A 17,255-nucleotide genomic window follows, 5' to 3' on the forward strand; every position below is an offset into this window, starting at 1 on the left:
TATATGATGCTGTGGGAATGGCTGAATTCTGAGTTAGGACTTTGCATTCAGTGCTGCACAGTGCACATCTAAAACAGCACATGGCAATAGCTTGGCATGTCACATGACACAGGCACAGTCTGGCACAGTTTAAAAAAAAAAAATATAAGCAGAGTACTTTTGACTGTGACAGTATTAGGACTGAATGTGTGTGTTCCCCATGTCACATCCATCAGCAGTCTGGTATGACCATAAAAAAAAAAAAAAAAAAATTTTTTTTTTTTTTAGGACTATTGGGCCCCTCAACAGAAACTGGGCCCTGGGCAGCTGCCCCTTTTGCCCTGTGTTAAAGACGGTCCTGTGTATAAGCTTCTTTATTAAGTTTAAATATTACCTAAATGACAAAATATTGTTGGTTCCATCCCCTCGCCAAACTGTCCCATTTTACAGATGCCAATATACAAATATTCCAAGTCCCAAGCAGTTTGGATAACTGGTTTTCTACCTGTAGTTCGGTTTAAACCTTAAATGAAAAACAACAAGCCACTCTTCTTTGTTATGAGTTCCACAGAACTGAAATATGCAGTAGAATTTTGCTGCTAAGTATTTGTATTATGGCATTAACAGGCTATCTATCTATCTAATCTATCTATCTAATCTATCTATCTATCTATCTATCTATCTATATATATATATATATATATATATATTGAGGGATTTTACAGACTTGCTTGCATAACAATTACAAGATTTAAAGGCAAAACTCTATAGTGTAAGATCGACTTCCATTAATGTGATTTGCCAATTACTTGATAATGAGTAAGGTAAATTAGTTTATAAACTAACTGGACATAAAAGTGCAAAAACAAAATGCTCTAGTATTTTAATATTTCACATTTGCTTGCATATAAATATGTGTTAAACCTCTGCTGAGTGTTTAAACATATAGTTAAAATCAGTTCCAGAGCAGCAATGCATTACTGGGAGCCAGCTCTACACATCTAGTGAGCCAGATAACAAGTATATGTATGTAGCTACCCATCATCAGCTAGGTAGGCTCAGGAGCAGCAATGCACTACTGGGAGCATTGCTGCTCCTGAGCCTACCTAGGTATGCTTTTCAACAAAAGATACCAAGAAAACAAAATAAATGTGATAAGAGAAATACATTGAAATTAGTTACAACATGAACGTTTATTTTGACTTTAATTTTCCTTTAAAAGGTGAGTTGTTTTCTAGTGAACCATTTTTTTTTTTAATGACATTATTCTCCTTTTTTTTTAGGATAAGCAATGACTTATTGCTCTGGGAGCCAACAGCTCCATCTCCAGTGGAAACCTTTGAAAACCTATCATATGGGATTGGACTTTCTGTTGCCAGCCAACTGATCAACACCTTTAGTAAAGATGGCTCAAACCCATTAAGATCAACTGTTCATTATGGTAAAGTCAAATTTATTGTTTCTGACTATGGCCTGCCATATTGGGAGGTCATGGCTGCACCGCTATTGCATGGGACTCCTCAATCGAAACTTCAGAGCACTAAGAATAATTGACTGATTCACTGCACACCAGGCTGATCTTTGTATGGTTGTCTGGGGACCATAACAGTGATGCTTGTAACACCTAGAGGTGAATGAAAAGCCTCATTTTAAAGAGGAAGGCTTTAGGGTTATGCTAATTTTAATATGTAGGTCAATGTGTGAAAGGTGATCACCTACATTACAAGAGGTGTCAGTCATCTGGAAGGTTAATTTAAGTTCATATTTCTCTTCCTCCATGCATCTTGCGATGAGTATGAGCTCCCTGTAGAGAGAAACATGTACAACAAAAGACAAAATATTAGTCACCATTGATGAACTACACATAGGGCCATAAGAGCCAATTTTGAAACTATAATTAATGCTGACCCACTAAAACCAGACAAATAATTGTACTGAGTTTTAATTCACTAAACATAAATTACCTTTTTATTTCTTGATTAATGTAAAAGCTAGCATCTTTATATGTAACAGGATGTGTGCAAACTACTGAATTGTGCGTTAAATAAAGGTAAATGATTTCACTTGCTTTGTTATCCTGCAGATGAGGACAGTGGCTCCGAGGAAGAGGTCTTACAATTTGATCATATCCTGGATTCGAACTATCACAGTCGGAGAAAGAAAAAACTAGAGTCACAAAATAAGCATTCTCAAAGTTTTCTGTCTCTGCTTATAAATGTGAACCATGGGCTTGTTTCTATATTCACCGACGTTAAGGTAAACATTCTTATTGTGTTGTCTGGTCTAACTCATTGTCCAATGCTGTGCAAATATTTGTAAAATACCAAATGTAAATCAATTTCTTATGCTTTTGATCCTATGGTAATTTAGTTTGTATGTGTCTATTATATTATAAACATAACATAATATGTATAATTTTACATATACATATATATATATATATATATATATATATATATATATATATAAAATATATATATATATTTCTTTCCTAAGATATAGTGAGTCCACGGATCATCTTAATTACTGTTGGGATATCACTCCTGTCCAGCAGGAGGCGGCAAGGAGCACCACAGCAAAGCTGTTAAATACCACCCCCTTACCCATAACCTCCAGTCATTCTCTTTGCATATGCAAGGAGGTGGTAATGTTTTTAGGTGTCTGTAGATTAAGAGTTTATTATTTTTAAAGCATAGCTGTTTGATCTGTTTTTTTACTGGGGTCTAGCTGTGTTCCAAATCAGTCTCTTCAGTAGAGCTGTGGTGGTTTTTGAGCACTTGAAAACTGGTGGGATTTTTCATTTCACCGTGCCTTTCATGTTTGGTGCTGCCCTACCCTGAATGCCTGCTTAACTTTAGTCAGTCCTTCATTTGTTCCACGGGTCTATGGAGGAAGGAAGCCTTTCCATATCTGTGAGCTGCGCTGCTGCCGGGCAGATGTGACTCAGGTAAGTGCCGGTTTTTATTTCTTTATTAAAAGAGAGTTTGGCACTTTGATGGGTACAGGGACTGTTAAACCAGTGTGGGTTTATATTTGGGCATTATTTGGGCACTGTATGACACTCAGGAGATGCTCTGTGTTGTTTTTTAAAAATCTTTTTTACTTTTTCACTGTAATGGAAGCCAGTCTTTTAGCCACACCCATGAAGGGGCGGGTCTTAGTCTGCTTGGCGGTTTTCATTGCTTTCAAAGGCTGCTGGGTCCGGATTGTCAATATTTTCCAGCTTCAGGGGGTCAGGTAGGCACTTCAGCAGGGTCTGTTGAGGTAAGGAGGCTGCCTGAAGGTGTTTTTTTAATTTTTAAAGCAATCATATTTTTTTGCAGTAAAAAAGTTGCAGTTTAAAATTTAAAGTGATAGTAACATTTTTTGTTTTTACATTTTTTTTAAGCCAATTTGATTTGTTTTTGGTAGAGCTGGAAGAAGCTTTGCAAGATGTTACATGCAGCTTGTGTTTTGATTCTAATGTGGAAACTCCAATGCCTTTTTGTGCCTCATGTATTGAGAGGACCTTACAGTGTAGGGAAAAGATTTTTCCTGAGCCATCATTAGCTGGGGTGGATGCTGTTCAGGGGTCTTCTGTTCAGAATATGCCGCAGCTTTCTCCTCATGTGTCCCTTCATTTAGTGTCATCTCATGCAGTACCCAGTGTTTCTACTCCAGTTGGAGTTTCCTTGCAGGACATTTCTACCCAGATATCCTCTGCGGTAACTAATGCCCTGGCGGTTTTTCCTGCGTTTCAGGGAAAGCGTAAAAAGAGTTATAAGGATTCAGTTGTCAAGGTATCTGAATCAAGTATGGCTATGCTGAATGTTTCTTTCCATAGGTCTGAGGGGGAGGATTCTTCCATAGCGTCTGAGGGGGAAATGTCAGATTCAGAGAGTATGGTTGTTTCTTCTGATTCTGAAGCAGTGATTTTTAGATTTAAGCTTGAACACCTCCGTGCGCTTCTTACAGAGGTTTTGGCTACTTTGGAGGATTCTGATACTATGTTAGTAGTTATTCCAAAATCTAATAAACTTAACAAGTATTTTGATGTTCCCTCAGAGGTGGAGGTTTTTCCTGTTCCTGACCGTGCTTCTGAGATTATTGCACGGGAGTGGGAGAAGCCAGGGGTTCCTTTTTCCCCTTCTATTTTTCAGAAAATGTTTCCAATTGCTGATTCTGTTAGGGAGTCTTGGCAGACAGTCCCCAAGGTGGAGGGAGCGATTTCCACCTTGGCTAAGAGGACCACTATTCCCATTGAGGATAGCTGTTCCTTTAAAGATACTATGGATAAGAAGTTGGAAGCGTTGCTTAAAAGGATTTATGTTCACCAGGGTCTGGAATGGCAGCCTGTGGTGTGTATTGCTACTGTAACCAGTGCAGCAGCATATTGGTTGGATGCTTTGTCTCACTCTACTCAGAAGTATGCGCCTATGGAGGAGATCCAAGATAGGATTAAGGCTCTTAGGTTAGCTGATTCATTTATCATGGATGCCTCTTTACAGGTCATCAGGTTGGGAGCAAAAATGTCTGGTTTTGCTGTTTTGGCTCGCAGGGCCTTATGGTTGAAGTCCTGGTCTGCGGATGTGTCATCAAAATCTAAGCTTTTGTCTATTCCTTACAAGGGTAAAACTTTGTTTGGGCCAGGATTAGCTGAAATTATTTCTGATATTACGGGAGGTAAGGGTCATTCTCTCCCTCAAGATAAGAGAAATAAGACCATGGGTCGCCAGAGTAATTTTTGTTCTTTTCGAAACTTTTCAGGCAAACCTTCCCCTTCCTCTGCTAAGCAGGAACAGCCCAAGTCCTTCTGGAAGTCCAATATGGCCTGGAACAAGGGGAATCAGTCTAAGAAGCCTGTCTCTGACTCAAAGTCAGCATGAGGAGTCTGCCCCCGGACCGGAGCGGATCCTGTGGGTGGGGGGGGGCAGACTTTCCCTGTTCGCTCAGGCTTGAGTTCGGAATGTTTCGGATCCCTGGGCAGTGGACGTAGTGTCCCACGGGTACAAATTGGAGTTCAAAAATTTTCCTCCCAGGAGCAGGTTCCATCTTTCAAGGTTATCTGTAAACCAGATAAAAAAGAGGCATTTTTAAAATGTGTTCAGGATCTGTCCGACCTGGGAGTAATAGTTCCTGTTCCAATATAGGAACAAGGTCTGGGTTTTTATTCCAATGTGTTTGTGGTTCCCAAAAAAGAGGGAACTTTCTGACCAATTCTAGATCTCAAGAGTGTAAACAAATTCCTCAGAGTTCCGTCTTTCAAGATGGATACTATTCGCTCTATCCTTCTTCAGGTTCAGGAAGGTCAGATTATGACTACTGTGGATTTAAAGATTGCGTATCTACATATTCCCATCCACAAAGATTATCACAATTTTCTGAGGTTTGCGTTCCTAGACAAACATTTTCAATTTGTGACTCTTCCTTTTGGTCTGGCAACGGCTCCCAGAATTTTCTCAAAGGTCCTGGGAGCGTTGTTGGCAGTTCTCTGATTGCGGGGTGTTGCAGTAGCGCCTTATCTGGACGACATTCTGGTCCAGGCGTCATCTTTTCAACAAGCAAACTCCCACACAGAGTTGTTGTTGTTGTCTTTTCTGCGCTCCCACGTTTGGAAGGTGAATTTAGGAAAAAGTTTCTTGGTTCCATCTTCAAGGTTAGTATTCTTGGGAACCATTATCGATTCACTAGAGATGAAGATTTTTCTGACAGAAGCCAGAAGAATAAAGATCTTCAATTCTTGTCTTACCCTTCAGTCCTCTCCTCGGCCGTCAGTGGCTTAGTGTATGGAGGTAATCGGTCTGATGGTGTCAACTATGGACATCATTCCGTTTGCTTGGTTCCATATCAGGCCTCTGCAGTTATGCATGCTCAGTCAATGGAACGGGGATTATGCGGATCTGTCTCAGCAAATTGTTCTGGATCAGGTGACAAGAGATTCTCTTCTGTGGTGGTTGTCTCAGGGACATCTCACTCTGGGAACTTGCTTTCGCAGGCCTTCCTGGGTGATTGTGACCACGGATGCCAGCCTGCTGGGATGGGGAGCTGTCTGGGGCTTGTTAAAGTGTTTCTTCCCATAAACCTTTTAGAGCTGAGGGCAATCTTCAATGCTATTCTGGCCTGGCCTCAGTTAGCTTCAACCCAGTTTATCAGGTTTCAGTCGGACAATATAATGTCAGTGGCTTACATCAATCATCTGAGAGGAACTCAGAGTTCCTTAGCCATGACAGAGGTAGCCAGGATTATTCAGTGGGCTGAGACCCACAATTGCGGTCTGTCTGCAATCCACATTCCATGGGTGGACAACTGGGTGGCGGATTTTCTGAGCAGACAGATGTTTCATCCCGTGGAGTGGGAACTTCACCCAGAGGTGTTTGCCAACTTAGTTCGCAAGTGGGGGCAGCCAGAGCTGGATCTCATGGCATGCCAAGCTTCCTAGGTGCTAATAGATGCGCTGGCAGTTCCTTGGGACTTCAGCCTAGCGTATGTGTTTCCTCCGTTTGCTCTCCTTCCACAAGTCATTACTCGAATCAGACAGCAGAGGGCATCAGTGATTCTCATTGCTCCGGCATGGCCTCTCAGAATATGGTATGCGGATCTGGTGGAGATGTCATTTCTTCCACCTTGGAGTCTTCCGTTAAGGAAGGACCTTCTACTTCAGGGGCCCTTCCTTCATCCAAATCTCGTTTCTCTGAAGCTGACTGCTTGGAGATTGAACGCTTGATTCAGAGTTGGTCATTTAGACTATGATTCAGGCTCGCAAGCCTGTTACCAGAAAGATTTACTATAAGATATGGCGTAAATATCTTTATTGGTGTGAATCCAAAGGCTACTCTTGGAGTAGAGTTAGGATTACTAGGATTTTGTCTTTTCTCCAGGAGGGTCTGGAGAAGGTTTTAGCTGCAAGTACCCTGAAGGGTCAAATTTCTGCTTTATCTATTTTGTTGCACAAGCGCCTGGCAGATGTGCCAGATGTGCAGTCTTTTTTTGTCAGGCCCTGGTTAGAATCCTGCCTACGTTTAAGTTTGCTACTCCTCCATGGAGTCTTAATTTGGTTCTTAAAGTTCTTCAACAGGCTCCGTTTGAGCCTTTGCATTCTTTGGACATTAAAATGTTAAACTGGAAGGTTTTGTTTTTGGTTGCTATCTCTTAGGCTAGAAGAGTTTCGGAGCTCTCAGCACTGATAAGGTGGTACTGCATACTGCCTTAGGTTTCCTTTGAAAAGTGGTTTCGGATAGGAATATTAATCAAGAAATTTGTTGTTCCTTCTTTGTGTCCTAATCCTTCCTCTCAGAAGGAGCGTTTGTTGCACAACCTGGATGTGGTTCGTGCATTGAAATACAGTATTATTTACAGACGACTAAGGATTTTCACCAGTCTTCTTTTTTTTTGTGTTTTCTGGAAAACGCAAGGGTCAGAAATCTACTGGTTCTTCTTTTTGGCTGAGGAGTGTTATTCGTTTGGCATATGAGACTGCTGGACAGCAGCCTCCTAAGAAAATCACGGCTCATTCCACATGGGCTGTTTCCTCATCTTGGGCCTTCAAAAAGGAAGCTTCTGTGGAACAGATTTGCAAAGCTGCCACTTGGTCATCTTTACACACTTTTCTAAATTTTATAAGTTTGATACTTTTGCTTCAGCTGAGGCTTCTTTTGGGAGAAAGGTTCTTCAAGCAGTGGTGCCTTCTGTTTAAGGTTACCTGTCTTCTCCCTCCGTAATCATCAAGTGTCCTATGGCTTGGGTATTGGTTCCCAACAGTAATTAAGATGATCCGTGGACTTACTATATCTTAGGAAAGAAAACATAATTTATGCTTACCTGATGAATTTATTTATTTCCGGATATAGTGAGTCCACGGCCCGCCCTTATTTTCAGACAGTTCATTTTTTATGCAAACCTCAGGCCCCTCTGCACCTTTTTGTCACTTCCTTTCTCCTTGCTTCTGGTCGAATGACTGCAGGTTATGGGTAATGGGGTAGTATTTAACAGCTTTGCTTTGGTGCTCTTTGCTGCCTCCTGCTGGACAGGAGTGATATCCCAACAGTAATTAAGATGATCCGTGGACTCACTATATCCGGAAATAAATAAATTTATCAGGTAAGCATAAATTATGGTTTTTTTGTGTGTATGTGTGTGTATATGTGTATATATACATTGAGGTGACTGGTAACTTTTTCCCTCTTGTACTTTGAGCTTTCACTGATCTTTTTTGTTTTGTTCCTTTCCCATTATCTGTCTCATGGCATGTGCCTGTTTCTAACATATTTTTTTGTTGTTGGTAGTTCTTAAATGTCTATCCTTTTTTCTCATATTTTAAGTGCCATTATAGTTGAAAAAATTACATTTTGTTTCTTGTTCATTGTGTTTTTGTTGTTATAAACCCTCATAAACAACGTGACAAAGGCAAATGAAAGTAAATAAAATTTACATGATTCAGACAGACTGTGCAAATGTTTAAAAATAAATACATTTTCCTCTTAAAAGGGAAGAGTCCACAGCTACATTCATTACTTTTGGGAATTAAGAACCTGGCCACCAGGAGGAGGTAAAGACACCCCAGCCAAAGGCTTAAATACCTCCCCCACTTCCCTCATTACCAGTCATTCTTTGCCTTTCGTCACAGGAGGTTGGCAGAGAAGTGTCAGAAAAGTGTCAGAAGTTCGAGATAGTCTCTTATGGAGGGTAGTACTCTTCGTAATGGGACTGGAGTTTTAAGTAATCCTGTCAGCCTCTCAGTGAGAGCATGGATGAAAGTTAGAGTCCGGAGATGCAGGGAGAGTTTTCCTGCGAACCCATCCCGACTCATATTAACAGCTCCTTGGTAATCAGCGTTGACGAATTTCGCTGCCTACCTTTCTTCACTCAAGTCCATGTCAGAAGCGAGGCTACTATCTGTCACACTTGAAAGGGCCCTGTTCCTGTTCCACGACGTAGACTCCGGTAAGATTGTTTCATTTTATTTTGATATGTGAATGCAATGTTAACGTAACAAGGTAGGGTCCCAGTGGGACTCCTTTTATCTTAATAAGGAATCATGGGTTAATATCTCCTGAGGGGGGTTATTGAAAAGGGGGGACTTTTAATCATGTTTGTTATATGGTTTTATATGCAAATGTGTAGCTCTACTTAGGCTCACGGCCTTTACGGAACCAAACTGCCTTCTTTTAGTGACTCGCTCTTTCAAGCTTGTGCGCCCTTTTTGTGACTGGCACGGTGCACCTTGTGACGGTTGTGGTTACGTTGTTTTTCACTTCCGTATGCTGACTGTGTACGACCAAGAGAGTCTTGCTCGTGGGTTGTCTGGTACAAAGGAGGAGACCACCTTGGGTGTGTTAAAGGGTGCCAGTTAGTTTTCTTTTACAAGATACAATGAGTCCACGGATTTCATCCTTACTTGTGGGATATCGCCTCCTGGTCAGCAGGAGGAGGCAAAGAGCTCCACAGCAGAGCTGCATAAATAGCTCCTCCCTTCCCTCCCAACCCAGTCATTCTCTTTGCCTGCATTAGTGATAGGAAGAGGTAAAGTGAGGTGTTAGTTTGGATTCTTCAATCAAGAGTTTTTTATTTTTTTAAATGGTGCCAAAGTGTACTATTTTACTATAGGGCAGCCTCTGCAGTGATAGCCTTTTTGGCTATGGGAACTGGTGGAGTTTTAGCTTCACTGCGCCTCCCATACTTGTGCTGCTCTTCTGTATATGGTCTTAGAGAATGTTAACTAAGACCCTTCTGCCTTCACAGGACCTTCAGGAGGAAGAGTGGACCTCTTGACACTGTGAGATTATCATGCTGTTCCTCAGCATGGAGGTAAGTGCAGTCTTTTATTCTGGGGCTCTGCAGCATATCTCAGAACCTTCTGTACTCTGCCTTTGATATTGGCTGTGGGCCTAAGGGGCTTCCCTTGGACAGTATGTAGATTCTCATTAGCTAGAAAGAATAAGAACCGACATACTGCTTATTATCCAGATACTCTGGCATTTTAGAATTTAGCCTAGAAGCGCTGGGACTAAGGTAGAGGGAGCTAACTCTACCATGAATAAGCGTACGACTATCCCTATTGAGGACAGTTGTGCTTTTAAAGACCCCATGGATAAGAAGTTGGAGGGTCTTCTCAAAAAACTATACGTTCATCAAGGGTTTCTATTGCAACCGACGGCCTGCATTGTAACAGTCACAACTGCGGCTGCTTTTTGGTTTGACGCTCTAGAAGAGTCTCTTAGGACTGAGACTTCGTTAGAGGAAAATACAGGATAGAATTAAGGCCCTTAAGCTGGCTAATTCTTTTATTACGGATGCCTCCTTTCAGATCACCAAATTGGCGGCTAAGAATTCAGATAAGATAAACCCTCTAAGCAAAGGGGACGACAGAGTAATTTTCATTCCTTTCAAAATTTCAAGGGAATCCCCTCTTCATCTTCCGCTAAACAGGAAGGGAATTTTTCTCAAACCAAGTCCACCTGGAGACCCAACCAGGTTTGGAACAAGGGTAAACAACCCAAGAAGCCTGCTGCTGCTCCCAAGACAGCATGAAGGGGCGGCCCCCGATCCGGGACCGGATCTAGTAGTGGACAGATTTTTCTCTCTTTGTCCAGGCTTGGATAAGAGACGTTCAGGATCCCTGGACGCTAGAAATCGTGTCTCAAGGGTATCAGTTGGAGTCCAAAAATTCCTTCCCCAGAGAATGGTTTCTTCTTTCACAATTATCTGTCGACCAGACAAATAGAGTGGCGTTCTTACGCTGTGTAAGAGATCTCCCTCATGGGAGTAATATGCTCCGTTCCGGTTCAGGAACAGGGGCAGGGGTTTTACTCAAATCTCTTTGTAGTTCCCAAAAAAGAGGGAACGTTTCGGCCCATTTTAGATCTCAAAAGCCTAAACAAGTTTCTCAGAGTTCCATCCTTCAAGATGGAAACTATTCGGACCATTCTTCCATTGATCCAGGAGGGTCAATATATGACTACCGTGGATCTAAAGGATGCATATCTTCATATCCCTATCCACAGAGATCATCACAGGTTCCTGCCTTTCTGGACAAACATTTTCAGTTCGTGGCCCTTCCTTTCGGCCTGGCCACGGCACCCAGAATTTTCCCAAAGGTTCTGGGGTCTCTGCTGGCGGTTCTAAGACCGCAGGGCATTGCGGTGGCGCCGTATCTGGACGATATTCTGATCCAGGCGTCTTATCAGCTAGCAATGTCCCATACCGACATTGTTCTGTCCTTTCTAAGGACTTACGGGTGGAAGGTGAATCTTGAGAATAGTTCACTAATTTTACAGACAAGGGTTCCCTTCCTGGGAACTCTAATCGACTCTCTATCCATGAAGATCTTTTTGACGGAAGTCAGAAAGTTAAAAATTCTGAATACATGCCGATCCCTTCAGTCCAATTCCCGTCCGTCAGTGGCTCAGTGCATGGAGGTAATTGGCTTAATGGTGGCAGCAATGGACATCATTCCGTTTGCACGTTTTCATCTCAGACCTCTACAACTGAACATGCTCAGACAGTGGAATGGAGATAATGCAAATTTATCTCCTCAAATAGATCTAGATTAGGAGACAATGGACTCTCTTCTGTGGTGGTTGTCACTGGATCATCTGTCCCAGGGGACATGTTTCCGCAGACCCTCATGGGAGATAGTGACAACGGATGCCAGCCTGACAGGATGGGGAGCAGTCTGGAATTCCTTGAAAACTCAAGGTGTATGGACTCGATCGGAGTCTCTACTTCCCATCAACATTCTGGAGTTGAGAGCAATATTCAATGCGCTTCAGGCTTGGCCTCAGTTGGCTTTGACCAAATTCATCAGATTCCAGTCGGACAACATCACGACTGTAGCTTACATCAATCATCAGGGAGGAACAAGGAGTTCTCTAGCGATGACAGAAGTATCCAGGATAATTCAGTGGGACAATTGGGAGGCAGATTTTTTGAGCAGACAGACGTTTCATCCGGGGGAATGCGAACTCCATCCGGAAGTATTTGCCAGCCTGATTCTCAGATGGGGCAGGCCGGAATTGGATCTTATGGCATCTCGTCAGAATGCCAAGCTCCTGAGATACGGATCTAGGTGCCTTGGCAGTGCCTTGGTCGTTCAACCTAGCTTATGTGTTTCCTCCATTTGCTCTCCTTCCACGGGTGATTGCTCGAGTCAATCAGGAGAGGGCTTCGGTGATTCTTATCGCTCCTGCGTGGCCTCGCAGGACTTGGTATGCCGATCTGGTGGACATGTCATCTCTGCCACCGTGGAAGCTTCCATTAAGTCAGGACCTTCTTATTCAGGGACCCTTCCATCATCCGAATCTAATTTCTCTACAGCTGACTGCTTGGAGATTGAACGCTTGATTTTATGTAAGCGAGGGTTCTCTGATTCGTTCATTGATACCTTGATTCAGGCTCGTAAGCCTGTTACTAGAAAGATTTACCATAAGATATGGCGTAAATATATTTATTGGTGCGAATCCAAGGGCTACTCCTGGAGTAGGGTTAGGATTATCAGGATTTTGTCTTTTCTCCAAGAAGGATTGGAGAAATGATTGTCGGCAAGTTCCTTAAAGGGACAGATTTCTGCTTTGTCTATTTTGCTTCACAAGCGTCTGGCAGATGTTCCAGATGTTCAATCTTTTTGTCAGGCTCTGACTAGAATCAGGCCTGTGTTTAGACCAATTGCTCCTCCTTGGAGTTTGAATTTAGTTCTTAATGTTCTTCAAGGGGTTCCGTTTGAACCTATGCATTCCATAGATATTAAGTTGTTATCTTGGAAAGTTTTATTTTTAGTTGCCATTTCTTCTGCTCGCAGAGTTTCTGAGCTTTCGGCATTACAATGTGATTCTCCTTATCTTATTTTCCATGCAGATAAGGTAGTGTTGCATACTAAACCTTATCCTTATGTCCTAACCCTTCTTCTAAGAAGGAGCGACTGTTTCATAATTTGGATGTGGTCCGTGCCTTGAAGTTTTTACTTACAGGAGTTTTGTCAATCTTCTTCCCTGTTCGTTTGTTTTTCTGGGAAGCGTAGGGGTCAGAAAGCTACGGCTACCTCTCTTTTTTTTTGGCTGAAGAGTATCATTCGTTTTGCATATAAGACTGCTAGACAGCAGCCTTCTGAATGTATTACCGCTCATTCCACTAGGGCTGTGGCTTCCTCATTAAATTTGATATTTTTGCCTCATCTGAGGCTGTTTTTGGGAGGAAAGTTCTTCGAGTAGTGGTGCCTTGCGTTTAGGTTCCCTGTCTTGTCCCTCCCGTTTCATCCGTGTCCTATTGCTTTGGTATTGTATCCCACAAGTAAGGATGAAATCCGTGGACTCATCGTATCTTGTAAAAGAAAAGGGAAATTTATTCTTACCTGATAAATTTGTTTCTTTTACGATATGATGAGTCCACGGCCCTCCCTGTTTTTATGAGACAGGTCTTTATTTTTGTTAAACTCCAGTCACCTCTGCTCCTTGGCTTTTCCTTTCTCTTCCTAACTTCGGTCGAATGACTGGGTTGGGAGGGAAGGGAGGAGCTATTTATGCAGCTCTTCTGTGGAGCTCTTTGCCTCCTCCTGCTGACCAGGAGGCGATATCCCACAAGTAAGGATGAAATCATTGGCTCATCGTATCGTAAAAGAAACAAATTTATCAGGTAAGAATAAATTTCCCTTTTTTGTCATTTTTGTAATCCCAAGATTATGGACGATTCTGATATGTCCGACACGGATGCCTCAGATACGGAGGATGTGTCTTGTGATGAATATGAAATGCCCATCAGTTATGTTCCGATTGCCGTTCTAAAGTACTCTCTTCTCCCAAAGCAGGGAGCTTAGAGTTCGTTGAGCCATCCGCCTCCAAGGTTTCCATGACCTGTGAATCTAGTGTCCCAGTTCCGGAGGGTGGCTTGTTTCCACCAGAGGTTACGGCACGGTTCCGCATGGCCATTTGTATAGCGCATTTATATCCCCCAAGTGAAGTATTTCTAAGATACTGTCCGTGTTCCGTTAACCAGGGCCCGTCGAGCGTGGGATCGCCTGATTCAGTTCGGCCTTCTGGGGAAGCGTTGGCCCCTGAGGCTTTAGGGGCCCCTATCTTGGGGCTAGGGTCTTCATTTGATCCGGCGAGAAATGATTTTGCCTTCCATTACAGGCTGGCTCGCCTTTGTGTTCTTTTAAGACATGTTTTGGCCATGTTGGAGGATCCCAGTCCTAGCGGGCCGAGGGATCCGAGGCCTTAGAAGCTGGATGGCAAAATGGATATGACGTTTGGGGATGAAGCTAATCTCCTTAACGTCACCGTTTTCTTTTCTTTATGTTTTCGGTTCCAGTTTTGAGCTTGGGTGAATGGGAATTTTAATTGTCTGGTCCCGTTGTCGTCCTCTTTCACTTTCGGCGTTCACCCGATGGGTGCTGCCTTCATTTATTTTTTGATATGGATGTGTTTAATTTGTTTTCTCTTAAGCTCATGTCTGTTAGATTTTCGTTTGTATGAACGTTCTCTCTGGAACCGATACTTACGATTTAGGTCGCGTGGTCACTTCCTCGGAAGTTGCGCACTTGTTGAATAATAGAATTATGTTTTTCTAGTTTATTTATCGATCTTTCGCGACATATTTTCTTGGACCTTGGGCAGTTCTAGATTGTCCTTATTCCAGGCAGGTACTGGACAGATACTTTTTCGGCTGTTACCAGGGTTCATGTCACCCTCTGTCAGGGTGCCAGGAATCGGACTGAGACAAGATGTGCAAAAATAATCACACCTTTATTAATAGCAAAAAATAATAAAAAGTCCACAAGTCAAATAACAAGCCAGGAATCAAAACCAGAACTGGTAGTCAGACGAGCCGAGTCAGGAGCCAAAGCGAGTAGTCAGACGAGCCGGAATCAGGAACAAGGAGAACAGCGATCTGGAACCAGGAGGGACGTCAGACAGCCAGGTAATACACAGGAGCTCTCACAAACAGGTCTGAGACAACGCAAGGGTAAAGCATACTGAACAGAGGCCCTTTAAATAATAAGTGATGACATCACAATTCTGAGACTGCATCCTGTCTCACATGGATGATGACACCAGTCTGGCCATAAAAGGAAGTGCAGGAAATGAGCAGCATCACACAGTATGCACCAGGGTCAGCAATAGAGGTGAGTAAAATGGCTGCCAGCAGCACATGGCAAACAGATCAGGGAAAAAAACCAAGACTGTACCCTCCCCTCAACGACCCCTCCCCGCGGGAGGACAAAAGGCTTATTGTGGAAACGGGCATGGAAGGCATGGAGGAGGGCGGGAGCATGAACATCAGAGGAGGGAACCCATGAACGCTCCTCCGGACCGTAGCCCCTCCAGTGAACCAAATACTGTACGCGGCCCCTGGACATACGAGAGTCAATAATGCTGCTGACCTCATACTTCTCATGGTTGTCAACAAAGATAGGGCGGGGACGAGGCAACACAGTGGTAAACCAATTACAAACCAATGGTTTCAAGAGGGAGACGTGAAAAACATTGGAGATGTGCATTGCAGGAGGAAGGTCAAGAGCGTAGCCACAGGATTGACCCGTCGGAGTATTCGAAAAGGACCAACATAAGCCAGTTTATTGGAAGGCACACAAAGGTTCAAGTTGCGGGAGGACAGCCAGACTCTCTCACCAACCTGGTAGGAAGGCGCGGGCAGACGTCTACAATCAGCCTGGAACTTTTAGCGCTGCATAGAACGATGAAGGCAATCCTGAATCTGCACCCACGTGGAACGGAGTTGCCAGAGATGCTCCTCCAAAGCCGGAATACCCTGAGACATGAATGAATCAGGCAACAACGATGGTTGTAACCCATAATTCGCCATGAGCAGAGATAACTTGGAGGAAGCATTAATTGCACTATTACGAGCAAACTCTGCCCAAGATAACCGTTCAGACCAATTATTGTGGTAATCTGAGACATAGCAACGGAGGAACTGTTCCAGAGCTTGATTAGACCGTTCTGCAGCCCCATTGGATTGAGGGTGATATGCAGAGGAGAAGGAAAGCTGGATGCCCATTTGAGCACAAAAGGAACGCCAAAATCTGGAGACAAACTGGCTACCCCGGTCCAACATTATCTCCTTGGGTAACCCATGTAAACGAAAGACGTCCTGGGCAAAAATTGAAGCAAGCTCCTGAGCGGTAGGCAACTTCTTCAAGGGAATGCAATGTGACATTTTAGAAAAACAGTCAACCACCATAAGGATAACAGTATTGCCATTGGAAACAGGGAGCTCGACAATGAAGTCCATGGAAAGATGTGTCCAAGGACGCTCACCATTAGCAATAGGTTGAAGAAGACCCACAGGAAGACGTTGAGGAGTCTTATTCTGTGCACAAACTGAACAGGAGGCAACATAGGCACCAGAATTGTCGAGTGACAGACCAAATCATTTGGTTCTTGCCTGGGTGACCTGCGGCTTTAGGATAGTGGAACAAAACACTTACCACTAGGTTTCTCAGGAGGTGCATTGGTTTGTGCAGCCAGGATCTCCTCCCTCAAGGGAGAAGTCAAATTAGTACGTATGGTAGCCAAAATATGGTCAGGAGGTATAACTGGAGTAGGTACAGACTCCTACTTAGACAGAGGCGAAAATTGTCGAGAGAGGGCATCAGCCGTAACATTCTTACTACCAGGCAGGTAGGAGACCACATATATAAACCGAGACAAAAATAGCGCTCATCTGGCCTGTCGGGTCGACAAACGTTTTGCTTCAGATAGATAAGTTAAATTCTTGTGGTCAGTAAGAATGAGCACTGGCACGCTATTACGCTCGAGAAGATGCCTCCATTCCTTCAGTGCCAAAATTATGGCCAGTAATTCCCTATCGCCAATTTCATAATTGCACTCTGCTGGAGACAATTTCTTAGAGAAGACACCACACGGATGCAAGGAACCATCAGGCGTAGGACGTTGAGACAAGAGGGCACCTACTCCAGTCTCAGACGCATCAACCTCAAGAACGAAAGGCAGGACAGGGTTAGGATGAGCCAGAACTGGAGCGGCAGCAAAGGCAGTCTTAAGACTATCAAAGGCCTTAATGGCAGTAGGTGACCAATGGAGTGGATCATTCTCTTTATGGGTCATGTCTGTGATAGGTTTGACCAAGGAAGAAAAGTTTTTAATAAACTTTCTATAGTATTTGGCGAACCCCAAAAAACGTTGAATAGACCGAAGACCAACTGGCGAGGCCACTGCAGAACTGCAGATAACTTGCCAGGATCCATGGAGAACCCTGCAACGGAGATAACATAACCTAGGAAGGTTACTTGAGTCTGATGGAACTCACATTTCTTGAGTTTACAAAAC

At 43.3% G+C, this 17,255-nt stretch overlaps 1 protein-coding gene across 2 annotated transcripts in view; it reads left to right on the forward strand.

Moving 5' to 3' along the window:
* The window catches only part of ATG2B (autophagy related 2B), a 516,631-nt gene that overhangs the window by 182,563 nt on the left and 316,813 nt on the right, over positions 1 to 17,255 (forward strand). For both annotated transcript variants that reach the window (XM_053697497.1, XM_053697498.1), the window contains exons 19-20: positions 1,263 to 1,420; positions 2,063 to 2,235. In XM_053697497.1, the coding sequence (XP_053553472.1) occupies positions 1,263 to 1,420; positions 2,063 to 2,235 (331 nt within the window). The remainder of the gene's footprint in view (positions 1 to 1,262; positions 1,421 to 2,062; positions 2,236 to 17,255) is intronic.

This window comes from Bombina bombina, chromosome 1, assembly GCF_027579735.1.
Source record: "Bombina bombina isolate aBomBom1 chromosome 1, aBomBom1.pri, whole genome shotgun sequence".
Classification (NCBI taxonomy): domain Eukaryota; kingdom Metazoa; phylum Chordata; class Amphibia; order Anura; family Bombinatoridae; genus Bombina; species Bombina bombina.